Source organism: Rhizophagus irregularis, chromosome 31 (assembly GCF_026210795.1).
Source record: "Rhizophagus irregularis chromosome 31, complete sequence".
Taxonomy (NCBI): Eukaryota; Fungi; Glomeromycota; class Glomeromycetes; order Glomerales; family Glomeraceae; genus Rhizophagus; species Rhizophagus irregularis.
Genome location: NC_089459.1, coordinates 1,775,452 through 1,800,662, shown reverse-complemented (window position 1 = coordinate 1,800,662; position 25,211 = coordinate 1,775,452). Strand labels below are relative to the sequence as shown.

Below are 25,211 nucleotides of genomic sequence, written 5' to 3'. Positions count from 1 at the left end.
CGTCAAAAAGTTTCGACGAAACTTTACCTGCGGGATTCTGGTACAATTTGGAGCCGATTTCCCTGCAAAAAAAATAATAAAATCTAATAAAAAAACGTTAATTTAAACGTTTTTTTATTAAGTTTCATAAAGTTTCGAAGTTTCATAAAGTTTCGAAACTTCAAAACTTTACTTGCGGGATTCCGGTATCCAATTTGGAGCCGATTTCCTGCAAAAAAAAATAATAAAAAATAATAAAAAAAACGTTAAATTAAACGTTTTTTTTATTAATTTGCGTCAAAAAGTTTCGAAAATCGAAACTTTACTTGCGGGATTTCGGTATCCAATTTGGAGCTGATTTCCTGCAAAAGAAATTAATAAAAATAATAAAAAAACGTTAAATTTAAACGTTTTTTTATTAAGTTTCGTAAAGTTTCGAAACTTCGAAACTTTACTTGCAGGATTCCGGTATCCAATTTGGAGCCGATTTCCTGCAAAAAAAAAAATAATAAAAATAATAATAAAACGTTAATTTAAACGTTTTTTTATTAATTTGCGTCAAAAAGTTTCGAAAATCGAAACTACTTGCAGGATTCCGATATCCAATTTGGAGCTGATTTCCTGCAAAAAAAATTAATAAAAATAATAAAAAAACGTTAAATTTAAACGTTTTTTTATTAATTTTTTTCAAAAAGTTTCGAAAAATCGAAACTTTGCATGTGGGATTCCGGTATCCATATTGGAGCCGATTTCCCTGCAAAAAAAAATAATAAAATATAATAAAAAACGTTATATTAAACGTTTTTTATTAATTTTTTTCAAAAAGTTTCAAAAAATCGAAACTTTACCTGCGGGATTCTGGTATCCATATTGGAGCCGATTTCCCTGCAAAAAAAAATAATAAAATATAATAAAAAACGTTAAATTAAACGTTTTTTATTAATTTTTGTCAAAAAGTTTCGAAAAATCGAAACTTTACGGTATTCCTACAATAATATTAAAAAAAAAACGTTAAACGTTTTTTTCAAAAGAAGTTTCGAAAATGCGAAACTTATCTGGAATATCGGCGTCCACGTTGGAGCCGATTTCCTATACAAAAGTAAAAAAAAACGTTTTTAGTAATATTAAAAAACGTTTTTTAAAGTTCGAAACTTTTGTTTCGAAACTTACCTTTGGAAATCGATATCCAAGTAGGAGCTGATTTCCTATATAAAAGTATAAAAAAATGTTAGAAAACGTTTTTTTTTATAAAGTTTCAAAGAAATTCTTCAAAACTTACCTTTGGAATTCGGTATCCAAGTAGGAGACGATTTCCTATATAAAAGTATAAAAAAAATGTTAGAAAACGTTTTTTTTTATAAAGTTTCAAAGAAATTCTTCGAAACTTACCTTTGGAATTCGGTATCCAAGTAGGAGCCGATTTCCTATTTAAAAGTATAAAAAAAAAATGTTAGAAAACGTTTTTTAAAGTAATAGTTTTTGCAAAAAAAAATTAATAAAATCAGAACGTTAACTAATGTTCCGATTGAAAATATTAAATGAAAAGTTAAAAAACGTTTCATAAAAAATAAAAATGTTAAAAATTGGAACATTATTTCCGATAAAAAATTAAAAAAAAATCCCAAAACGTTTAAAACCGTTTTGTTTAGGAATGAAGTTAGATGAAGATAAAGTTTCGAAACTTTAGTTTAAATAAAGTCTAAATTCGGTAATAGATCAACTAATTGCCAGATTAATTTTACTGTGGCTGCGGCTTAGTACATCATAAGTTGATTTTGAAAAATCGTTTATTCGAATAACTTCTGAAATTGAGACAATTTTTCCATGCCCAAAAGTTTTGATTTTGACCAGTGCAATTTGATATAAAAGTGCCATAAATCAGACAATATTAGGCAAATTTTAAGCTGTTAATCAAATATGATAATTTTTTGCTAAATTTTTATTGAATTTTTATTGAATTGTTAATTTTCCATAAATCTGAAGTACATATTTGAATATTGTAAATTTTAGGTTGATTTACAAATTTGTCAGATTTTTTTTTTGATATCAATCAGCCGTCAATCAAATATAATGATTTTTTGCTGAATTTTTATTGAATTTTTATTGAATATTTATTGAATTGTCAATTTTCCATAAATCTGAAGTACATATTTGAATATTGGGCAAATTTAGGTTGATTTGCTATTTTGTCCATTTTTTTTTTAATTTCAACCAGCATCAATCAGCCGTCAATCAAATATAATGATTTTTTGCTGAATTTTTATTGAATTTTTATTGAATATTTATTGAATTGTCAATTTTCCATAAATCGGAAGTGCATATTTGAATATTGGGCAAATTTTAGGTTGATTTGCTATTTTGTCCATTTTTTTTTTTAATTTCAACCAGCATCAATCAGCCGTCAATCAAATATAATGATTTTTTGCTGAATTTTTATTGAATTTTTATTGAATATTTATTGAATTGTCAATTTTCCATAAATCAGAAGTGCATATTTGAATATTGGGCAAATTTTAGGTTGATTTGCCATTTGTCCATTTTTTTTTTGATTTCAACTAGCATCAATCAGCCGTCAATCAAATATAATGATTTTTTGCTGAATTTTTATCAAATTGTCTGATTGGCATCAATCAGATATGCCGATTTATAATGTTAGTCAATTTTGGTCTGATTTTTGGCCGATTTTCCATATGTCCAATTTTTTTAATTTCGACCAGTGCCAATTTCCATTATGACACCTCTCCAGTGACTTTTTCCTGACCAACAAGTCTTTTTCTCCGCTTCAGGCTTCAGAATGGTCCTCACTTGGTATTTTTGGACGCATTCTGCTATAATCCGAGGAATAAATTGGCTTAACAACCTCTCAGATTTTCTGAAGAGTCAAACAGTCCTCGTCCGATTTAGTGTCTTGGCCTACTGGATTGTAGGGTAGGATGGATTGGACTTGGGTAGTTGATCTGAAACTTTGCTTTTTTAGGTTTAAAGTTGGGATATACAAATTTAGGTTTTATAGTTTAGTTTCTTCTCTATATGTATAAATTTGTGCGGCTATTTGTTTTTAGTTAGATATTTATTTTATTTTTACTTCTTTTTGTAATATGCGAATAAATCTTAATAAATTCACTGTTAGAATTTCAAATGTAAGTTGTGAACAGTTCTCGTCCGATTTAGTGTCTTGGCTTACTGGATTGTAGGGTAGGATGGATTGGACTTGGGTAGTTAATCTGAAACTTTGCTTTTGTAGGTTTAAAGTTGGGATATACAAATTTAGATTTTAAAGTTTAGTTTCTTTTCTATATGTATAAATTTGTGCGACTATTTGTTTTTAGTTAAATATTTATTTTAATTTTTACTTCTTTTTGTAATGTGCGAATAAATCTTAATAAAAATCATCACTGTTAGAATTTCAAATGCAAGTTGTGAGAGGATTTACATAACTCTTTCCCTGATTTTTGAAATTACTAACAAAATTTATTTTTGAAATTTTCGTTCAAAAATTTCTAAGTGCTCGTTCAATATACTAATATTTCTCCAGTTGCTTTCCTCTTTACTGAACTTTTACTATGACTACACCTTCAGCTCCTTCTGTTATTAATCCAGATATTTCATCACTGCCGCATCCTGATACCTCATCTCCTTCTGGAGACTGGCTTCTGTCTCCCAATAATACCGCTGGCGCGCCTAACAAATGTTCGCGTACTGTCTCCGATGACGCTATGAATGTTGATATAACTTCGCCTGTTACTCCTGTCTCCAACCTTATATCCAGTGTTCCTTCAGGTCTTCCCATCAATAAAGTCCAAGTGATCACTTCTCCCGACAATACTACCACTCCCGTTGAAACTGTTGACGCCTCTATTCATGCTTCCTCTAATACCGCAAAGCTGTTAACTTTTCTAATCTGGCCCGCGCTCCTTCCTCTGATACTTCAAAGGCTTTAGTGCAGTCTACCTCCTCTTATTATCATGCTGCTGCATATTTATGTGACATGCCTGATGCATTCAAATCTAAATTTACTACCAACCGTGCTATATGCGACAAAGTCGATCGTGCCTTCTCCAAACTTTCCTCTTATAATTCCCGTGCTCGTTGTGAAGGATCTGGTGACAAAAAGAGAATCCTCGTCTCCTTTTTTGCACAGGCTGATCTTACCTCTTCTACCTCTGGTTCATATGCTGATTTTCTCGATTTGGTCTTTGTACAATACTCCTCTGCAGACGCAAAATGAAATGTCGATACCAAATCTTTGTTTATTACCAATATTCCTTTGTTCCTTACTGAAACACAAGTCCACTTAGCTTTCTCCTGTTATGGTTCTGTTGTGCATTGTAAATTTTCCCTTCAAAATCATTATTATACTGCCATGGTACAATTTAGCACTGCCGATCCAATCGCCAATTTGATGACATATGGGCGATCCTCTGTCTCGATAACTCCCTACATATTTGTCTAGCTACATATTCAAAAGCCCAACGTGATGCACGAAGACAATATGTAGCAGTTCTGGCTGGTATTCCAAAAAATATTAAAGAAGCTGACTTAACTGATATCGCCAACCAAGTCTCTGCTAAAGCGATCAATATCCCGCTTTCCTACACTTTTTACAAACTCAAGCCCTATGTGTATATAAATTTTTTCTCACAAGAAACTCTCGATTCAGCCTTGAAATTGACTGTCTCATTCAAGAATCAAGGTCTCACTTGGCATTTACCTGATCAAGTCAAGAACCTGCCATGTATACGGCCGTATAGGCTGCTCGCTATTCTAGTGTTCTCCCTGCCTTGCCAACAAATCCTCTGCACAGCTAGACAAATTATACTCTCGATTTAAAACTGGCCCTCAAAGAGGTCGTAATCCGAATCAATTCTTCCGTCATTCTTCTTCACGCTCGCGTTCCTGTTCTTGTCCCTCCTGTTCTGCCCATAATACTGGGAACAGGTCAAATAATTCTCGTCAATCTGGACAAGGACACCTTTCTAATACTCCCTTCTCTACCGGTCCTTCATCTTCCCGCACTCAACAATCACAGCCTATAGGTAGGCCATTAGTCACTCCACCTACCCAAACTTACCCAAGTATAACTCCAGAAGAGATAGCTGCTCTTCGGTAACAAATCTTGGATTTATCTGCAACCGTCCGTTCCTTGAATGAACGAGTTGATTGGTTTTTTGCTCAGCTTAAAAGCCATGAACTCCGAATTGCTGAACTGGAAAGTTCTATCTTCCTACATGACACTTCTATGCACAGCCAGATTATGAGACATTTTTGGAAAATCGTGATTCATGATATGACTCTCATGATTAAATGAACAATTGGGACGAAACTGGCCCAATTTCCCAGTTTGAATACCAACAATTATCCTCGCCGAATATGCTAGTACATCTGTTCCCTAATACATCTTTCTCTCATAATGATGCTGCAAATGTCCTTTCCTCTAGACATGCACCTCTCCTCTCGACTACTACTTTACAACCCAGACGTGATCCTATTCTTTCCTAGGCTTTTGATTATAATAAAGAATTGAATAACATTACTTCTACTCAACAAACCATTCATCACTAGTCAAAAACCAATATATCGGGTAGCAGATATATATCAGATATGTACCCGATATGTGTAGTATTAATGCAGAAAATCGGGTACCCGATATGTGTAAGATATGTGTAAATATATATATCATATACATATCATTTACATATCATATACATATCGGTACCCAATATGTATATGATATATATATTTACACATATCTTATACATATCGGGTACCCGATTTTCTGCATTAATACTACACATATCGGGTACATATCTGATACATATCTGCTACCCGATATATTGGTTTTCGACCAGCGATAGCAACTTAAGTAACATTCTAACTAGGCTTGATGGATTATCTCCTTTCCCAGTAACTACAGCATTGCCTGATAATAATACCACCACTTCATTCCCGCTGCTCAACAGTTGGGTGGTTGAAACTAATTCCTGATCCTTTACAATTATTTTAATGAGTGACAACACTCATAACAGGGTACAGCAGGACCTTCTTTCTGCTGATAGTTCAGATCATATTAATTTTCATAATAATTCTTATTTTCCATTTCATATTTCTTCTTCTGTTCATTCTTCTGATTTATCTTCATCTAATATTTTGCGGTTAGGCTCTCTTAATGTTCGTTTCTTAGTTAGCCCAACTAAACAGTTAAATCTTTTTCCATTCTTATATCCTATGTTTTACATGGTATTATTTTAACAGAAACCAATTTATGTTCTCCTGCTCATCGTTACATTTGTAACCCTTATTTGACTTTTTATAATTTTCATTCTTGGTTTATACATTCCTCTACTGCCAATCGTCATTCTAGTGTTGGCATTATTTTACACTCTTCCTTGGCTATGTATGTAATTAAAAAGAAGTTTTTTAACGATAGATTAATTGGTTTAACTCTGCAACTTTCAGGAAAATGTAATGTGGTTCTTATTGGCGGTTATATTCCTCCCGTTAGTAACTCGAATCGCTCAATTATCGCTGATTGCCATTCCACTCTTATCTCATGGATTCATTCCGCTAGGCTTTTGAATCACAATGTTCTTCTTGGTGGTGATTTTAATGCGGTTTATGAACATTTCTTGACACAGATTTCTGCTAATCATCCCTTTGAACTCTCTATTCAAAATGCTTCACGAACAACATTTTGATGATTTATGTGAAATTGATAGTGATTCACTTCATCTATCTCCTACTTTTTGATCCACGAGTTTTGGTTCTTTGTTCTGACTTGATTATATTTGGATTTCTCCTTCCTTTCCTATTCCTTATCTTTGGTCTTCAGTTTCAGATTTGACGAATGTTTTTCCTACTGATAATTTTCTAGTTACAGCTCATTTTGATTTCTTTACGCTTACTAGAAAATAACATGCATCCAGTTATATCAAACAACGTCAACGTGGTCGTACTTGTTTTGATTTTTACTCTGCCATCTCTAAACAGAAGGAAGCTTTTATTAAAGAAGTTTCTTCTTTATTATCTAATACGTCCTCCTTTCTCTTCGTTTTAACTCTAAATCAAATTTGGCACTGATTCAAATCTGCTTTGTTATCTGCTGGTCGCTCTTATTTTCCAAAAAAAATAATTTCGTTGATGAAACTTAAGGCTATTCCTCATGAGTTGCAACCTTTTATTCATTTGAGACATAGTCTAGACCATTTTACAATGTTCTTGCGAAAACTGACATCTATTTCCCGATTGACTACTTTGTGGTCCCATTTTTTCAATAATTTTGAACCTGCTTTTAAAGAATTATTTCCTAATCACTCTGGACTCCTTAATGGTCTTACACATTCTTCACAACTCCTGGTGATTTTCAAGTCTTCGAACTTTTCTTATATTGAATTTTTAATTCAATTTCAAAAATCTTTGTGGAAGTTAAAGCGGTTCCTCTCAACTAGTAACACTTTGGAATTTGACAAATTCAAGATTGCTTCTATAAAATCAGCTATTTCAGAAAGAAATATTAATTTCTATGAAAATAAAGGCAAATTTATTTCCAGTTCTTTAAATCGAGAAAGGTGATGTATTGTTCTTGATCGAGTTCTGGTTGTAGATACTCCTGATTGTCCTAAACTTTTAGTTGCTCCTGAGGAAATCAAAGATGCAGCCATTTCACATTTCCAAAATATTGTTGGTCCTTCTATTTTTCTATTTGATTTTCTTTCTTTTCTTCCCCGCGATAACAGAAACAATATTCTCTGTTAGAGCAGTTCCATGAATCCTTATATGATTCTGTAATGTCACATATTTCTATTTTAGAACTACGTGAAGTCATTTCAGCCTCCCCTATACACAAAGCTCCTGGTCCCTCCTCCATTTCTTATGAATGGTTCAAATTGCTTTCAGATACTTCTCTCCAGTTCTTATGTAAACTTATGAATCGTTACCTCGACTATTCAGATATTCCTGAAGACTGGCTATTGCTTCCATTCTAAAATTCCACGAATTTGATGCCTTATTGAAAAATACTCGGCCTATTACTTTGTTGGAAACAGCTTGGAAATTACTTGTCAAGATTATTAATAATCGACTTTTCAGCATCTTTTCCTCGCACCATGTACTTCAAGGCAACAATTTTGCTGGTTTACCTGGTTCCTCTGTGAATACTCCAATTAATGTTTTAGATGGTATCATCAAAAGTCATCGACTCTCCCAGTCCTCACAAGAACTTTGGATTTTAAGTCAAGATATTTCCAAGGCGTTTGACTCCATTGATCTCTGAATGTTGCGATTAGTTTTTAACCATTTACGGTTTCCTGCAAATTTGTCTAATTTTATTATTAGTCTTTTTACCAATAGGAAAAATCGCATTTTCATGCCTTATGGTCTCACTTCACCTTATAACATTCTGATAGGCATTGATCAAGGAGAAGTTATTTCTCCTCTTTTATGAACCATTTATTTTAACCCATTGCTTACAGAATTATCTGACTCTGCTATCTCCCCATACCTTTGGTCTTCTCATATACCCAAAGATATCCTTTCTTAAAATAACAATAAGCACTTGGATCCTATTATCCCGATTACTCAACTCACCTACATGGACGATTCCACGCTTATTTTTGCCTCATTGGATGGTCTTCAACATCTTTTATCTATTGCTAGGGACTTTTATTTTCTTAATAATATCACTGCAAATTTTTCCAAATATGAACTAGTTTGCTCTTTGTCTAGTTAATTCCCGATAACATTTTTCCTTTCTTCTGAATTTTTGTCTTTAATGGAAACAATGGATCTCCAATTAATCCCTTGAAGCTTTCATCTTTTTTTCGCTTCTTAAGCATATGGTTTAATCTGCAAGGCTCTCTTTCCTTTGTGATTTCTCAAATCAAGGATATTTATTTTGCACTGCGTTTTAAGAAACTAACCTCTGCACAATTGGCATACCTACATTCTGCTGTTATCCTTCCAAAGGTTTATTTTCGATCTCAAGTCACTTATATTCCAGAAGCAACGCTTACACGAACTATTGGATCATATTATGGGATCCATAAGAAATTGCTTTCTCTTTCCCATATTTTTCCTTCTTTGGCTTTATCATCAAAATTTTTTAATGAAGATACCAACCCTTATACTTATTTGTGTCAACAACTTATTTCCCGTTTTATGGCTTGGGTCTCCCTTTATTCTTCAGGTTCTATATACTCCAATTGGATTGTTATTACTTTTCGTACTCTTCAATGAGCTCTGAAATGGCCCTTTTCTTTAGATATAATTTTGGATTTTTCTAAATAGAATTCTAGTCGAAGGTCAATTCATCATAATTGGATTTTTCAGACTTTACATATTCTTTATAAGAGTAGTTTGACTATTAAGCTTCCTGCTGCCCTTTGTCTGGATTTGATGTCTACTCATTTTGTTCTATTAGTCACTTTATCTTCTGAACTTGCGAATTTTGAAAAAGCTACTTAGTTATTTTCTCCACTTTGGTGTCTCATGCAACTTATTGATCCTTTTCACCAATTTATATATACTTGGATGGATTTAAAAAGAATGAATTTGGTCTAAAACTGGCAAAACTCCTTTCCAGTTTATTCATTTTATTAATATACCCGATTTATGTTTCCATTTATCAGCTCCTGTTATGCCTTTACAATATCCTTCTTATTTATTGAAATTACAAGATTCTGCCCTTGTTACTATTGATGAGCACTCCTATATTAAAGCCCGTAATCGGTATTACTGGATTGCTGGATTAGGTGAATCTGATTCTATGATCTTTAAATGTGTTTTTTATACTGTTGATGTCTATGGCACTCAAATTGTATATTTCTCACATTGGATTATTTCTTCTTCTAATCGGTCTATTATCACTCCCTGACAAGGTTGTTCCTTACAATAGTGGATAATCCTCTTCAAGTGCGATCTGTTGGATCTAAATTGTTTCACTGATCTTGTTTAACTTTTCTTCTTTCTTATAGATGTTTACAATTATTTCATATGTCTTCATGTATAGATTCTACTTGTAATAATATTAATTTATTTCTTTCTCCTTTTTTATTATGTTCCTTTTTTAAAATTTTATTAGGATATTCTTATGTCCGCATTCCTGAGTTATTCCTGATGGATTCTTCTTTTCCTTCTTTATCTAAAAGTACAATTGTTTCTCATCAACTACCCGCTATTTCTTTTGACATTAATCCCAAGCTATGTCTTGGCATAGAACATTACATTTATCTCCATGCGAAATGCTCTAAATCCAATCCTATATCCTCTAATGAAATACCTTGCAGATAGGTACAACGAGATGATACTCTTATTTTTACTTCAGGAATTTTTTCATGGTCTAATGGACCCATTTCACCACAAGCCTCTGAACTGGGATTTATTCTTCGGGTTCTTCGAATGTTACCTCAAAGGAGTTCTATCACCTTTTATTCTTCACGGCCTATGATTACCTATTTTCCACTTTCTGATGCTCCTCTTTGAAACAACGCGTCTACCTTCCTTATTATATTCTATAGATGGCCATTTATAGTCAAATACAAGAATTACGTCTTGACTGCAACTTCCAAACTATCATAGATGTTTCTACTGATTTGTATCTTTTTCGATGTCTGGTTCTTGCTGAACCTTTGTCTTATGATGACCTTTCTCTTCCTTTTAATTTGTTGATAGATTCTTTTTCCTTTCAACGTCTACTTGTTACTTCTTTATGTACTGAAATCCCTCTTATTATTGATTCAGTCATTTTTTGGCAAACCTCTCAGATATGCGAGTTTTCTTCAAAATTTTGAGCTTATCCAGATTTACCACTTTACAATCCTCTTACTCCTTCATTGATTAGAAATTAACCTTTGACATCTTGAAAGACACGCTTTATGATTATCGATTGGATGTTTCACGTATTTCTACTTCTTACAGATTCTGCTTGCAATTATAGTTTGACGAACTTCCTCTTATGTCCCGCCTGCTGTTCCAGTACCCAGATTTATACGCAGATGATTTATTTTATCTCAATTGTGGAATATTTATGGAAACTCTTAAGCACTTTTTCACCTGTTCACCAGATATCCTTCCGTCTAATAGTAATACTTCTGCTTATTTATCACATTGAAATAAGTTAACAGAACTCCTGAAATGTTTTATAACTCATCTAGCCTAGGGATTGGAATCGATTAATCGAAAATCGACAAAATATAGTAAAATCGATTCTTGAGAATCGATTCTCAGCAATTTTTTACATATAAGTTAACCTGACTCCAAAGTAATTCTTCATGCCGGCCAAGTGCTGATTATTTTTGCTGAAATTAGAAACTGATTCAAAGTCAGGTTGGTCGTCTATAAGAAAAATCTTGAAAAGATTCGATTTTCGATTCCAATCCCTAATCTAGCCCAGAAAGCTTCTGCCTCTCCTAAAGTCCATTTGAACTTTGACGCACTACTTTTACAATTAAAGACTCTTTCTTTCCTTGAACTTTTTTTTCTTCAGAATTATTCTGACTATTTAACCTTTACTAGTCTTTAGTTTCTTCGAGGCTTTATTTCGTGAGATTTCTCTTCTTTAATTATTTCAAGCTCTGGCTTATCTCGGCATGATGCTTCCAATAGGACCCCGGATATCTCCAAAACAGGTCATAAGTCACACTTTCGGCAGATTGGCCCATTTTTCAGGGCTCAAAAAATCGTTTTTTGTAAATATCTCGGCATCCAGTGGTCCAATTTTGATGAACGTTTTTTTAAATTGTAGAGCTAAATGAGGGCTACAAAATAAAAAAAAGTTCATTAAAATTGAATTACTGGATGCTGAGATATTTACAAAAAACGATTTTTTGAGTTTCAGCAAAAAGGGGTGTTTTTGGCCAAAAGTCCATTATGACCTTTATATTAGATATCTGGGGTCCTCTTCCAATATTATTACAAGAAATTTTTTCAAACTCTATCGTGAAATTTACCATCAATTTTGGCGACCTAGATGTAAGATGAAATCTCTCAAGAATAAGGTGATGCATATTACGCCTGCTTTACTTCGCATGACTAAGAGTTCTGATTATATGAACTTTCACTTTGACACCTCTCCAGTTAATTTCTCCTTGACCAATGAGTCTCTTTCCCTGCTTCAGGCTTCTAAATGGTCCTCTCTTGGAATTTTTTGGACACATTCTGCTATAATCCGAGGAACAAATTGGCTTAATAACCTTTCGGATTTTCTGAAGAGTTGAACAGTTCTCATCTGATTTAAGGTCTTGGCTTACTGGATTGTAGGGTAGGATGGATTGGACATGGGTAGTTGATCTGAAACTTTGCTTTTTTAGGTTTAAAGTTGGAATATACAAATTTAGGTTTTATAGTTTAGTTTCTTCTTTATATATACAAATTTGTGCGACTATTTGTTTTTAGTTAGATATTTATTTTAATTTTTACTTCTTTTTGTAATATGCGAATAAATCTTAATAAAATTACTGTTAGAATATTAAATGTAAGTTGTACTGCACGGCAATTTACCTGTTAATAGCGTGAAGGTACGGGGATTAGTTCTTATTTGGTAAAAAATGGTCTATCCTACACATATCCTACACATATCTTACATATATCGGGTACTCAAAATGTAGAAAATCATATACAAATAATACACATATCATACACATATCGGATACTTATATATATAGTATACCTATCAGGTATCTGATATATGTATGATATATATATTAGTACCTGATATGTATATGATATGTGTATTATTTGTGTATGATTTTTTACATTTTGAGTACCCAATATGTGTAAGATATGTGTAGGATAAATCATCTTTTTACCAGTGTTGGATTAGATTGCATCTTGGTGTATTAGTATGTACGGTAACAGTCGCATATTTCAATAAAGAGCCTCAATATCCTTTCCACGTTTCCTAAGAGGTCATTGGTAGGTTTGGAATCCTGTCTTTGAGGTCACTGCTTGCATAATTTGGGGGTGGTGTCTTGTCTTAGTGGTCACTGGTAAGAAATATACCACTAAGGGTGTGGCAAGCTTTAATGCGTGAGGTTTGTCATGCTAGATAGGTACCATAGATGGTAAAGTTAGGTTGCAATGTCTTTATAATAGTTTACCTTCTGTTAGGTTTAGACCAACCTTGTACATTCCTGAACTGATGGTATTGGGATAAGGTAAAGGGTTGATTTCCTACGTCTTTCGTTCTAGTTGGTGATTCTTGTGGTATGGTAACCACTATAAAAAGGTGATCCTGGAGATTCCTTGAGGTTTTCTGTTTTGGTAGTCATGGTCTGTGTAGGAGAACCTTCACAGCTTAGGGATTGGAATCGATTCCCATTATTAGAATCGATTCTAAAATCGATTAATTACGATTAATCATTTCACAAATACCGATTTTTTTTTATACTATTTATAATAGGTGTGTTTAAACACATATTACGTGATTACAAAAAATTACAGTAATCGACGAATAAATTTCCTTTTTTGGAAATTTGTACAACCTTGTGTGATATCAACTTGAATTTTATTGGGAGATAAAATTTCCTTTTTAGGAAGTTTGTGTTCCATCACGTGATTAGCGGGCAGAATTATGAATTTGGCCAAAATTAACTATTATGAACAAATAATAATTTACGGTCAAATTAACAAAACTGCGCCACAATAAGTAGATTCAATTTTTATTCGAGATTCGATTTAAAATCGATTCTTATCAATTTTCGATAGTTTCGATTTTAATCGAATCTTTTCTGATCCCTATCACAGCTACTACTAGGAGTTCATAACTGTACCATCGGTAGTAGGTAATCGCAGGCTGTAGTGGCTTTTGAGTGAAACCTAGTACCTAAGATGGTGGTATAAAAGAGTTCTAGATAGTTACCTGATATCATGAAAGCCACTACTGACTGTACCATTAGTTGGGAAACTCTAACAAAAATATACTGGCTAGAGGCTACCTTACAGTGAGTGAATGGTTAGTAGGGAAGGCTACATGGGGTTGGGTCTTGACCCAAGATAGTTTCAGAACGTGCTATACGACTCCTGCCGATCTCAGTATTCTATATGGTGCTGATCACTCATGGGTGTAGTAACATGTGCGATAAGGTCCTTCTTAGGATGACCATTCATTCCAGAGTATAATAATATATCCTCAAATATAAGTTGTATCAGTATTGTTCAGGGTCCTAACAAACTGGTCTCTATGTTTTAAGTTTTACTTGAGAAATACCTTTAGGTTACACTTAATATATTGATTTTATTGATTTTGTAACTTTTAAAAACCAAAATGCATACATCATGTGTATTTAAAAGCCTTTAAAATTCATGTAAGCAAGGTTAAAATGAACATTTTTTTTTTTGCAAAAAATTCAATCAATTTGAGTTATTGGTAGATAACCATATTGTTTTTTCAACATCATCTAACTATTATAACTAGTTGGATCTTTGTATATTAAAGAAGAAATATGGTACAGTATGCAGTTATTGTAATTCAATTTTTTCATTATTTTTATTTTATTTAGTATATTTTATATAATTATTTATATTTTATATTTAGATTTTTATTACAAATAATAGTAGGATTTTTCTTAAATTATATAAAGTTATAAATAGTATTTAGATTAATTATTTGAAGTATTATATTAACCTAAATTAAATAATCAAAATCAAATTTCAAATTCAGTTTAAATTTAAATACAAATTAAAAAAATTTGAATTAAATCTAAATTAAATTCCTAATCAAAATTCAAATATTAAACTTAGTATCTAAATATTTAATTTATACAATTTTAATATAATTGGAAAGAGAAATTTAAAGACTTTTTTTAAATAAACTTAAAATTGTATAAGACCAATTATTAAAAGTAGAATTATTACTCTTTAAAGTTTTAATTAAAATTAGACTATAATATCAGCTAAAATTAATTAAAATTACATTATAAATTTACTGTACTATATTTAATATTAATAAAAAAAAAAAAGAACAAATTTAGCTAAATTTGAAAATTTGAAAATCAGTTTTTTTAAAAAAGTTTATTAAATCTAATTACTAGAATTTAAAATAATTGCAAAAAACTAAAAGAGTAAAAAGTATTAATTTTATTATAGATTAATTATTATCCAATATTTTATAAAAAAGGCTATGAAAGTAGACTAATAAAAGTAGACTAAAAACATTACAGTGAAATTACAAGTTATATATTATATTTATATTTTAAATTAAAATGTTGTTAATTTTAATTTAAAATAAGATTATTAGTAAATAATTAATATTAATTCTAATAATTACATAATTAGAAATTATGTAATTCTACTTATTCTACTTACTGATTCTTAATTAAATATAATTTTCTTATATATATTGCAATATATACCGTATAGTTTCCCTAATCCATTGGTGAGAAAATTTGCTACCATCTCATGTTTTGATTTCTCTTTATAAATTAATATAGTAGTATTATATTAGGTTTGTTATTATTGCTTTAAAATACCCGAATTTCAGAACGTAATGTAGAATCATTACTCAGTTGAATTAGCCAACTGAAAAAAAAAATTTGAGATGTGGCTTGTTAATAAAATTTTTTTCGAGTTATTTATAGAAATTAATTTTCAGTAAATCGTCATTTCTTCAAATAGTACCGGCCTACCGGGGTATTACTAATCAAAATTCGATTTTGGATAGTACCCCAGAACCCAGATACGTACCCGGTACTAATCATATACTTTATTTAATTTATTTAATTGTAATAAAATCATAGCTACTTTAATTCTATTATCACATGATTAGTACCCCTCTTCCAATGTACCCGTCCCCTCCTATAGTCCCACCCGAGTACTATTCATTCTAAGCGGACTTTCTTGAATAGTACCGGGGTACTATATGCAGTATACAGCTATATTTTTATTTTTATTTAAAAAATATAAAGTAAAATATAATATATAATATTAAAAAATATATAAATATTTATTTAATATATACAATACAGTATTTACATCTGCAGGTAAGTAAGTAAATCCAAAATCAATTGTTTTTTATGAAATCCAATTAATGCAAAATAAAATATATAGCATATTAATAAATAATCTATGAAAATTTGCGCATTTTCATTATAAAAAATTTTATTCATTAACTCCGTGGTTACAAGAGGTGATGAATAGGAGAATAAAAAAGATCGCCAGTCACGTACTTATCTATCATAACGTCACGGGATATATATCATTATACACACATCTCTCTATCGTGAGGTCCTGGCGTTGGAATGAATATCGATTTTCCATCTTCAGAATCCTCTTTGTCTTTTTTTTTGTACATAAGATAGTTTTTGGGATGGATCCCGATAACCATCCTTTAAGAAATAAAATAAATAATTCTATAAATTTATATTCTGGTTGAGGTTATTTGATTATCTGAGCTTAATGTCTTGCTTTTCGATCCTTCCATTTGTATAAAAGTTCTGTGACTTCTGTTCCGATTATATTCCAAGCATTGTTACAATGGCTGTTTATATCAATAAGCTTGATATCTAGAGTATTTACATCAAAAATAATGTATGCTTTTCTTCATGACTGTTTTTTTTTGATATAAACATAAATGTAAATCATGTATCAAAAAATACGGTACTCATCAATTCATTTACGCCCAGTAAAAAAAATCATTAAATTGTTAAACATCAAGATATTTATTTATGATCATCAAATTAAATGATAGATGAAATTTTGCGATCAATTGTGATGGTTGATTAAGTTTTAAATCACACCATTGAAGGTAACGACCATTAATATTAAATTAATAAAAAAACAGAGTTTTCGTAGTATTATGGTGTATGTAACAGACTAACAGTACATGATAACAGTAATTACATGTCGTTGAACTTTAATTCGCGCTATTATTATTAATTTTTTCGATCTCATATAATTAGATTTTTAGGTAAATAATAATGAATTAAGCTAAAATAAATGAAATTAAATATCTGAAATTCTTTCATGTTAAAACTTCATCAACCTTTTCACGATGAATAGCAAATGAAGGTGTTATCCATGAACCACAAGAACATTGCATTCCTATATTAAGATGATTGAGTATTTCCGAAATTTTTTTTAAAACAATTAGCAGAATAAATATTGGCTTGGATTGATGATTTAATGGATTAAAGGTTGACCAAATAATACTTAAAAGATCATAAAACAATTTAAAAAGGACTTACCAGCCCAACTGAAATTGCCTAATTTAACTTGACACGTTGGACATTTTATTTTTCCTTCCAATTCACCTTCTTGTACTCTGTCAAATATCCAATCCATTGGTTCAATGAAATATGAAGAGCATACAATTTGTGAAAATGATGAGTCACGTTTTTTATATGCAAATGCTGTTTGCCCTTTTCCTTGATCATGATTAACGAAATCTTTAGTTGATACTATCGTTTGTCTACAATTTTTATTAATAAATATAAATAAAGAATAAAGTAAACTTTAGACTAAATTAGACTAAATGAATATATATAACAACCTGCATTTTTTACATTTTAATGCTGATAAAGTCAGCTTTCGTGGTTCAGAAATTTTTGGTTCATTTATGGCGTCTATAGTTTCAATTTGTGCTTGACTAAGTGGTATAAAGTCTTAAAACAAAAACAATTCAATTAAAAGTTTATTTTTCAAATACTCATTATAAAATAAAATTACTTGCCAAAAAAAAATACCTTCAGCGTCTGTCATAGCTAATGATAAAAAGAAGGGATTTGTTTTTTTTTAAATTTTGGTGCATCTGTGAAATTTATTTATCATGTGATTAATAACCAATCAAATGAAAACATTTTATTTATACATCAAAATAAATTTTTAATAAAACTCTCTATTCTCTAAAACTCCGACGTTTACTTTGTTTACTGTTTACTTGTTAGTCACAATGACTTTTTTTTTTATGGAAAATCAATGCGATTATTGTATTGTCCGCAATTCTTCTTTTTACAGGAATAAAAATTGGGGCTATTTGCAGAATTAATAGACTTAATAAAACGACAATAACTGATTACTTTTCTAGATTGGGTAAAATTTGGCGGGGGCAGCGGGGGTAAATTAGACAGAATATATATTAGAATAACATACCTGTTAGATAACTTGATTATGCAGGTTCAAATTGTTACACATTAAAAATTTTTTCTTTATTAAAAAGTACAAGTAACCTGAAACTTTTCGTTTATTTCTTTTCCTGTTTATTTTAAAAATATTAAAAATATTTATAAATACACGCTCTTTTTTTCTCTTTCTTCCATCAAATATATCTTTCATTAAATATCTACTTTTTTGATCAGTTAAAATTTTTTGATACAAAATATGTCATTCCTCGCAGATTTTGAACCAGCTCTTATTCACTCACCTTTTGATCGTCAACAACAACACACTTATAAACCTTCCGAGAAGGTTATTTCTAATCCTTCAACTATCTCTTCGATTTCATCTATAACGACACAAGAAATCAAAAAAGCAAACGGTATATCTTTAATAACAAAAACAATGGCAACAAGTTTTTCTTCAAGGTCTGCTCTATCTGCAGAGCAAATTCTATACGATCGAAAATATTGGACGGACAAATTGGTTACATTTATCCTTATGATGCCATAATAAAACGGTGGACTTTATATCGAACAATTATTTTTATTTATTTCATTTATTAATTCTTTTTTTTAAAAAAAAAAAAATATAAAATTCTTTAATCAAAAAAAAATTTAGACATAATTCTCCCCTCACAAAATCATAAAATTTTTTCAATATTAATAATATATATTAATAATATATCTTTTCATAGTTTTTGTGGTGGAAAATGAGAAATCATAAATCATTTTAGAATTATTTAGAATATTTTCAAATTTCAAATTCAAATTGTATCGGATTAACCTCTCCGTCAAAAAAAAATTTAACCAAATAAAGTCTTATTTGTCACATGATTTTCATTATTTGTATTATTTGAATGGCGCAATTGTTATTGTATTGAGATTTGAGAACCGTTTTTTTTTTTGTAGCACAAATTTGACGATTTACTCGATTTACTTCGCTAAACCAGAATATAAACCAAGTTTAGATATGGATCTATTATCCGTCGAATACGGTTCTAGTAGTGAAGATGAATTCACAAAGAACTCAACCAAACGAACCAATCATGAAAATGCAGATTCTCAAATTGTAAAACGTTCAAAGATAGATTTGGCCCCTGACGTCAGTCTAGAGGTTGGTGATTGTTGGGTTCTATCTAATAAGTAACCTGTTGTAAACAGATGCGTTTCCCATACATGGGTTACTCGAAATGTTCTCATTGTTTCTTCCTCGCTTAACCATTTATTCCCTTTACCAGTTTTTTATCTAAAGAAAAAAATAAATTTATAAGGGCACATCAATTGACGTGAATATGGTTGATTTTCACCATATAGGATCCAAAACTTTCGAATTCAATTTTAACAAGACCTACCGACACTCAAATTTCCGTGAATATACCGTACGATGATATGATGAAACCCGTACTCGGACCAGCTAATCCATATAGTACAAAAGTAATGAATAAGAATGTTTTAACTGGTCATGTTGAAGAACAAGCTTTTAGTGAAGCAGCATTCAAAACACAACAACGTACTTTTACTTCTTTTGGGTACGCGCTAGATCCTTCACTTATAACACAATCAGGAACAGGGTATGTTGGCAACATAGAGAAAGCTGTAGCAATGAATGGTGCTACTATTTATGATCCGACACCTAAACCAGATGATATGCCGCAGAGATTACCTAAAGGTGATTCTGCTGTATTAGAAGGTGAAGATAAGTACATGGGTCCTTGGGCTGGTTATGAAGGCGAAAATATCGGAAATCCTGTTGGACCGCCAGAGGTAATGTGTAATTATATTATAATCGGATAAATCGGATGTACATAGCATTTATTTATGAACGATATTTATTTAGGGCACGATAATTACAAGGACCGAATCTGAGACCAAATCTAAAAAGGAAATTGAGACTGGTCAAGAAAGAACAATATTTCATGGTACATCTAGTTCAAAGTGTTGCATGTTGTTTTGATAAGCTATTTACACATACGTAATTTTTTTTCTAGGAAAATCGGAATACGATTACCAAGGAAGAACTTATATGCATGTACCGATGGATTTGGACGTTAATTTACTGGGAGAGCCTGGAACGCAAGAATGTTTTATTCCAAAACGATGTATTCATACATGGTATTTGTCAGTTGGCTTGTACATATGTAACATTATATCTTTGTTAACATCTTTATTTAACTATCTATAGGTCTGGCCACAATAAAGGTGTCAGTGCAATTCGATTTTTCCCCAAATCGGCACATTTAATTCTGTCTTCAAGTATGGATGCGAAAGTAAAGGTAAGAAATTATATTATTAGTAGATTCAAAATAAAAAAAAAGATTAATTTTTATGATTGAATATAGATTTGGGATGTGTATAATGATCGTAGATGCTTAAGAACTTATATAGGACATAACAAAGCAGTTCGAGATATTACATTCACGAATGATGGAAGGCGTTTCTTGACTGCTAGTTATGACAAGTATATCAAATTGTGGGACACCGAGACTGGTATGATTAAATTCAAAATATTTTACATTAGAAGTGTTTATGTAAAATGGTTTTTAATTATTGTTTTATTATAGGCCAGTGTATTAAGTCATTTACCACAGGAAAAATACCCTATGTTGTTAAATTCAATCCTGATGAAGATAAACAACACGTATTTTTAGCGGGTTGCTCGGATAAAAAGATTGTGCAAGTATGTTTTTTAAAAATTTTTTTATTTTATATTTGATCTTAAAATTTTTATTTATTTACATAATTATATTGATATTCACCGTTTTAGTTTGATATTAATACTGGTGAGGTAACACAAGAATACGATCAACATTTAGGTGCTGTGAATACTATCACTTTTGTCGATGAAAACAGACGTTTTGTTACAACCTCAGATGACAAGACGTTGAGAGCATGGGAGTTTGACATCCCTGTGGTGATTAAATATATTGCAGAACCTCATATGCATAGTATGCCTGCTGTGACTTTGCACCCTAACAGTAATTAAGTTTCTCATACTATTTGGAATTTTTAAAAAGCTTCAGAGTTCATTTAATTAATTTTTTTTAATAATTTACAGAAAAATGGTTAGCTTGTCAATCGTTGGATAACCAAATTGTAATATATGGTGCCAAGGATAGGTTCCGTATACATCGCAAGAAACGATTTACTGGCCATCTAATAGCTGGTTATGCTTGTCAAGTCAATTTTTCACCTGATGGAAGATTTATTATGTCGGGTGATTCAGAAGGAAGTATGTGGTTTTGGGTAAGTGTGTTTATATTATTACGTCATTACTTTTAAGCCTTGTTTTTTCTAAAGAAAAAAATTTACTAATACGTGATGTTTCTTATTATATTATAGGATTGGAAGTCATGTAAAATGCTCAAGTAAGTGTATAATGTTAGGTATTGTTTTTAGAAAATATGTACAAATAATTTAACATTTTATTTATAACGAATAGAAAATTCAAGGCGCATGATAATGTTGTGATTGGATGTGAATGGCATCCTCACGAAACTTCAAAGGTAGCTACTTGTAGTTGGGATGGATTGATTAAGCTCTGGGTAAGTAATTATTACTTATTTTGCTTATTAAAATATATTTATAATTAATTCCGTTACTTTTTTATATTTAGGATTAAGAAAATATATGTGATTTATATACTTTATCATGTATATAATTGTAATGGCTGATGTTACAGTTACAATCGGATTATTTTTCTAATGTCGTCAATAAAGAAAGATATTAGGATGTTTGTTTCACTCTTTGAGGCTGTCTTCAAAATGTTATTCCAGTAAGAACAACTTGAGCTCTTATATATCAGATTATCATCTTAAAACGGACAAATTCATTCACATAATTATATGAATGATAAAGATAACCTAAACCATAATGAAATTGTATGATAACATTAATATCAACAACCATTATTCTGTAAATCATTTACTGTAATAGTTATAATATAATATAAACAATTATTTTTTCTTTCATTAATAAAATAAAATTTCACTAGATCAAGATTTGCTATAAGAAAAATCTTTTGATTACTTATTTTAAAATAATTTACTTCTCTTTAAAGAATTAACTTTATTTTCTAGTTCGATTAAAACTCGTACACGAAACTTTGCAAATTATAGTTATAACTTTCTGAGATTATGTAGGTAGAGATAGTTCACAATTTTCACAATTTTCGCATTGGTTTTAAAATAAGGAGTAATGACAATGATAACCTTAATATTTGTCTCTTAAATAATCAAATTTTAGAATTAATAATAGTCCATTTCCCTTTTGAACTTTCAATATCTATATTCTTAACTAGTCCATCATTCTCTAATTTAATAAGATGAAGTATTATACCATGTTCTGCTGCGGACCATAAATGTTTAGGATATTTAACATAGATAATTTCTACAATCTGTCCTGGTGTTAACGGAGTTTCCGACTTTTTTAAAACTTCAATTATTTCTTCTTCTCGTTTCAAACGATGAGTAATATACTCCTCTAATTTTTCTGTGCCATTTTCAACCACTGGGCCATGACCAGGATATAAACGATCAGGAGAAAATTGTTTCAATTTCTGTAATGAATTTATGTATTCGCCAAGATTTTCAAATTTAGCTGTACCTTGCCCTAGAACAGTGTCACCAGTGAAAATTGCGTTCTCTTCCTCCAAATAGAAAGCTACATGATCTTCTGAATGACCAGGAGTAAGAATAGAACGGATAGTTGCACCATCGGTTTTGAAAATTTGATTATTTTCTACTTGCTGGAATGTATGATGAGATTTATCATGTTCAGGATCGAGTTTCTTGTGCACTATGGGTGAAGGTAAATTATTTTCACTTGCATATTGTAGAATATTATCGATACCTCCAACATGATCAAAATGCCAGTGCGAAATCAATATATCGGAGATAATAACATTTTCTCCAAGTTTTTTAAGTGAATCGATTAATAAATGAATATATTCGGGTTTTCCCTCTCCAGTATCCAGTAAAATTTTACTTGAGCCAGTTCCAATAAGATATGTATTTGTTCCTGTTCAAAAATTCAAATTATTACTTGAAAAAATTGTTAACCGAATTCGACCGAAGAAATTTAGGTTTAAATTAAGCAAACCTTGCAAAGTTAAGTGACCAGGATTTAAACCGAGAATACGGACGACTCTCTCACTTAATCTTGTAAAATGCGGTATTTCTTGTAACACGCTTGTCATTTTATTTGGAGAGAGAGACACAGAAACTAAAACCCGGGATAATGCGAGATTCGGCTGCATATTTTTTAGTTAGAACTCAGCCTCCGTACCGTGCCACAAATTTATTTTATTTCCATATTTTGCATCACATTAATTTAATTATAGAAAAACGTACATATAAATATGAAAAGTGAGAATAAAAAAAAATTGAATAAGCAATTAAACTTTCGTGACTTTTAAATTTAATCAAAATGTTACAAGGTTTGAAAGCTAGAACAGGACGTGAAAATCAAGTTTACGATAAAGGCTACACACGCAAGGTCAGCAATAATTTAAACTTAAATCTAGTATTTAACTTACCCTCTATATAGTTGTAGATTTTTATATTTGAATTTATTTTTTTTTATTTTTTATTTTATTTTTTTTTGTTTTTAAAATATAACTTTTTTCGTGTTTCTCTTATTTATTTTTGATTTTTTTTTGCCACAGGTAGCCGGTTGTGTACCAATTAATAAGAAAACCGGAAAAATCCTTCTGATAACGCGAAGAAAACAAGAAGGATGGGTGCTGGTAATTATGCTTCATTTTGTTTAGCAATTTCGATTGATATTAACATTATTATATTTAATCAATTCACATATTAAAGCCTAAAGGCGGCTGGGAAAATGATGAATCAGAGGAAGAAGCAGCATTACGAGAAACATATGAAGAAGGTTTGAATTTTAAAATTTCATTTTTTTTTTAATTCAATGTTAACAAAATTCAAACTTGGACAGCTGGTGCAATAGGGCGAATAGTGTTTTCGATTGGTATCTGGAAGCATCCTGTCACCAATAAAGGGTTACCAAAGGCCGAATTTAGATTCTTTGAGATGGAAGTGGAAAAATTGGAAGAAAGATGGCCAGAAATGAATGAGCGAGATAGGCAATGGGTATGTTATTTTTCAACTTCTTTTCTTGATGTTTGAGTATAATTATTAATTTATGAAATTTTTAGTTTTCTTATGACGATGCATTGAAAGCATTGACAAAACCTTTTATGCGCGAAGTTGTTGAACAATGCTCATTAGCTCCATTTGATAATAATGATAATATCATTACTTCATTTGATAATATTAATATTAATCATAGAACGGAAAAGGTAAAAACATTCCTTTACGCGTGAAAATTTAATGATTTCTTTTAGGTTTCTTTTACAATTATTCTTTTATCCTTTAAAAATTCAATAATAAGTCAGGTCTATTCGTAGCATCCGAAGACCGTAAAGATTTTTGGACATGGATATTTTCGATTTTAGTAATTATTTTATTGATTATTTGGTATTTATCAACTAATTATTATAATGACATTGATTTCTTTTCTGAAAAATTTGCATCATAATTTCCGGTGAAATTGACACTTATCAAAGTTTTAAATAATTATTATTGGGATAATATAATACATATATTAAGAAAACATCCGGACATAAAATGTTGGCTGAAAATTAGAATGCTTTTTTTTAGAAAAAAAGGGCTATTCTTATCCTTAAACATTCTTTCCTATATTGTTTATATTTTATCGTTTCTTTTTGTACAATAATAATTTAGAAACTCATAATATCTATTGTAATAATATTAATTAAATGCGGACAAGAAATTTTTGGTGCAATAAATTTTGAAATTAGTTAAATTAATGTCTATCTCGTTAAGAATGTTAAGAATGTTAAGAATAAAAAAAATTAGTGCTAAATAAACACTGTAGATCTTTCGCGACCGCGTGTCCTTTTTTGTTTTGATCGGAGCTCACTCCTGAAAAAATGAGTACATATATGTACATATTTATCGGAGTTTTCACGAATTTTCCAAATATAGAATATATCAAAGATACTAAAAAAAAATTAATTTTGTAAATATTTATTTTATTTTATTATATAAATTTCTATATATGCTTTCTTTAATTATTAGATTTGAATGTAAATGCGGCGCAATATTGGCTAGA

The 25,211-nt window shown here is 30.7% G+C and overlaps 8 protein-coding genes across 10 annotated transcripts; 5 read left to right on the top strand and 3 right to left on the bottom strand.

The window, feature by feature from the left end:
* Positions 1-990: 990 nt before the first annotated feature.
* Positions 991-1,854, bottom strand: OCT59_022502 (uncharacterized protein; the record flags this gene model as incomplete). Its single annotated transcript, XM_066144822.1, has 5 exons — positions 991-1,068; positions 1,150-1,184; positions 1,259-1,293; positions 1,369-1,403; positions 1,741-1,854. The coding sequence occupies 5 exons, from the start codon at positions 1,852-1,854 to the stop codon at positions 991-993; spliced, it is 297 nt and encodes a 98-aa protein (XP_066006246.1).
* Positions 1,855-7,116: 5,262 nt separating this feature from the next.
* OCT59_022501 (uncharacterized protein) lies at positions 7,117-7,548 on the top strand (the record flags this gene model as incomplete). Its single annotated transcript, XM_066144821.1, has 1 exon — positions 7,117-7,548. One exon carries the CDS (start codon positions 7,117-7,119, stop codon positions 7,546-7,548), a length of 432 nt encoding a protein of 143 aa, XP_066006245.1.
* A 2,062-nt stretch (positions 7,549-9,610) lies between these two features.
* Positions 9,611-9,847, top strand: OCT59_022500 (uncharacterized protein; the record flags this gene model as incomplete). Its single annotated transcript, XM_025327791.2, has 1 exon — positions 9,611-9,847. One exon carries the CDS (start codon positions 9,611-9,613, stop codon positions 9,845-9,847), a length of 237 nt encoding a protein of 78 aa, XP_025169478.2.
* Positions 9,848-16,598: 6,751 nt separating this feature from the next.
* OCT59_022499 (uncharacterized protein) lies at positions 16,599-17,692 on the bottom strand. Its single transcript, XM_066144820.1, has 4 exons — positions 17,639-17,692; positions 17,459-17,554; positions 17,154-17,377; positions 16,599-17,010 (listed from the first exon to the last, which is right to left on the bottom strand). Exons 1-4 carry the CDS (start codon positions 17,665-17,667, stop codon positions 16,931-16,933), a joined length of 429 nt encoding a protein of 142 aa, XP_066006244.1. The 5' UTR covers positions 17,668-17,692; the 3' UTR covers positions 16,599-16,930.
* A 326-nt stretch (positions 17,693-18,018) lies between these two features.
* Positions 18,019-18,907, top strand: OCT59_022498 (uncharacterized protein). The gene has a single exon (XM_066144819.1). The coding sequence runs from the start codon at positions 18,286-18,288 to the stop codon at positions 18,571-18,573; it is 288 nt and encodes a 95-aa protein (XP_066006243.1). The 5' UTR covers positions 18,019-18,285; the 3' UTR covers positions 18,574-18,907.
* Positions 18,908-19,032: 125 nt separating this feature from the next.
* Positions 19,033-22,068, top strand: OCT59_022497 (uncharacterized protein; the record flags this gene model as incomplete). Its single annotated transcript, XM_025321232.2, has 12 exons — positions 19,033-19,176; positions 19,377-19,826; positions 19,900-19,981; positions 20,051-20,174; positions 20,245-20,335; positions 20,402-20,549; positions 20,624-20,739; positions 20,827-21,037; positions 21,118-21,305; positions 21,402-21,427; positions 21,502-21,604; positions 21,676-22,068. The coding sequence occupies 12 exons, from the start codon at positions 19,033-19,035 to the stop codon at positions 21,679-21,681; spliced, it is 1,689 nt and encodes a 562-aa protein (XP_025169476.1). The 3' UTR covers positions 21,682-22,068.
* OCT59_022496 (uncharacterized protein) lies at positions 21,934-23,256 on the bottom strand (the record flags this gene model as incomplete). Its single annotated transcript, XM_025321231.2, has 2 exons — positions 21,934-23,078; positions 23,160-23,256. 2 exons carry the CDS (start codon positions 23,254-23,256, stop codon positions 22,294-22,296), a joined length of 882 nt encoding a protein of 293 aa, XP_025169475.1. The 3' UTR covers positions 21,934-22,293.
* A 188-nt stretch (positions 23,257-23,444) lies between these two features.
* OCT59_022495 (uncharacterized protein) lies at positions 23,445-24,972 on the top strand. 3 transcript variants are annotated; one of them, XM_066144818.1, is made up of 6 exons: positions 23,445-23,555; positions 23,725-23,805; positions 23,882-23,948; positions 24,012-24,166; positions 24,232-24,375; positions 24,484-24,972. In XM_066144818.1, the coding sequence occupies exons 1-6, from the start codon at positions 23,487-23,489 to the stop codon at positions 24,529-24,531; spliced, it is 564 nt and encodes a 187-aa protein (XP_066006242.1). In that variant the 5' UTR covers positions 23,445-23,486; the 3' UTR covers positions 24,532-24,972. The 3 variants fall into 3 exon arrangements, with proteins under 3 accessions (XP_066006242.1, XP_025169474.1, XP_066006241.1); XM_025321230.2 differs by having other exon boundaries at positions 24,472-24,972; XM_066144817.1 differs by having other exon boundaries at positions 24,468-24,907.
* Positions 24,973-25,211: the final 239 nt, after the last annotated feature.

What these genes read in the sequence shown, in the direction of transcription:
- OCT59_022499 (XM_066144820.1), bottom strand. Translation starts at nt 17,667, where the DNA reads ATGACAGACGCTGAAGGTATTTTTTTTTG. An exon ending in GCTGAAGGTATTTTTTTTTG is followed by an intron (nt 17,555 to 17,638) that starts GCAAGTAATTTT and finishes TATACCACTTAG; the next exon opens with TCAAGCACAAATTGAAACTA. An exon ending in TTAAAATGTAAAAAATGCAG is followed by an intron (nt 17,378 to 17,458) that starts GTTGTTATATAT and finishes TAAAAATTGTAG; the next exon opens with ACAAACGATAGTATCAACTA.
- OCT59_022498 (XM_066144819.1), top strand. Translation starts at nt 18,286, where the DNA reads ATGTCATTCCTCGCAGATTTTGAACCAGCTCTTATTCACTCACCTTTT.
- OCT59_022495 (XM_066144817.1), top strand. Translation starts at nt 23,487, where the DNA reads ATGTTACAAGGTTTGAAAGCTAGAACAGGACGTGAAAATCAAGTTTAC. An exon ending in ATAAAGGCTACACACGCAAG is followed by an intron (nt 23,556 to 23,724) that starts GTCAGCAATAAT and finishes TTTTTGCCACAG; the next exon opens with GTAGCCGGTTGTGTACCAAT. An exon ending in ATGAGCGAGATAGGCAATGG is followed by an intron (nt 24,167 to 24,231) that starts GTATGTTATTTT and finishes TGAAATTTTTAG; the next exon opens with TTTTCTTATGACGATGCATT.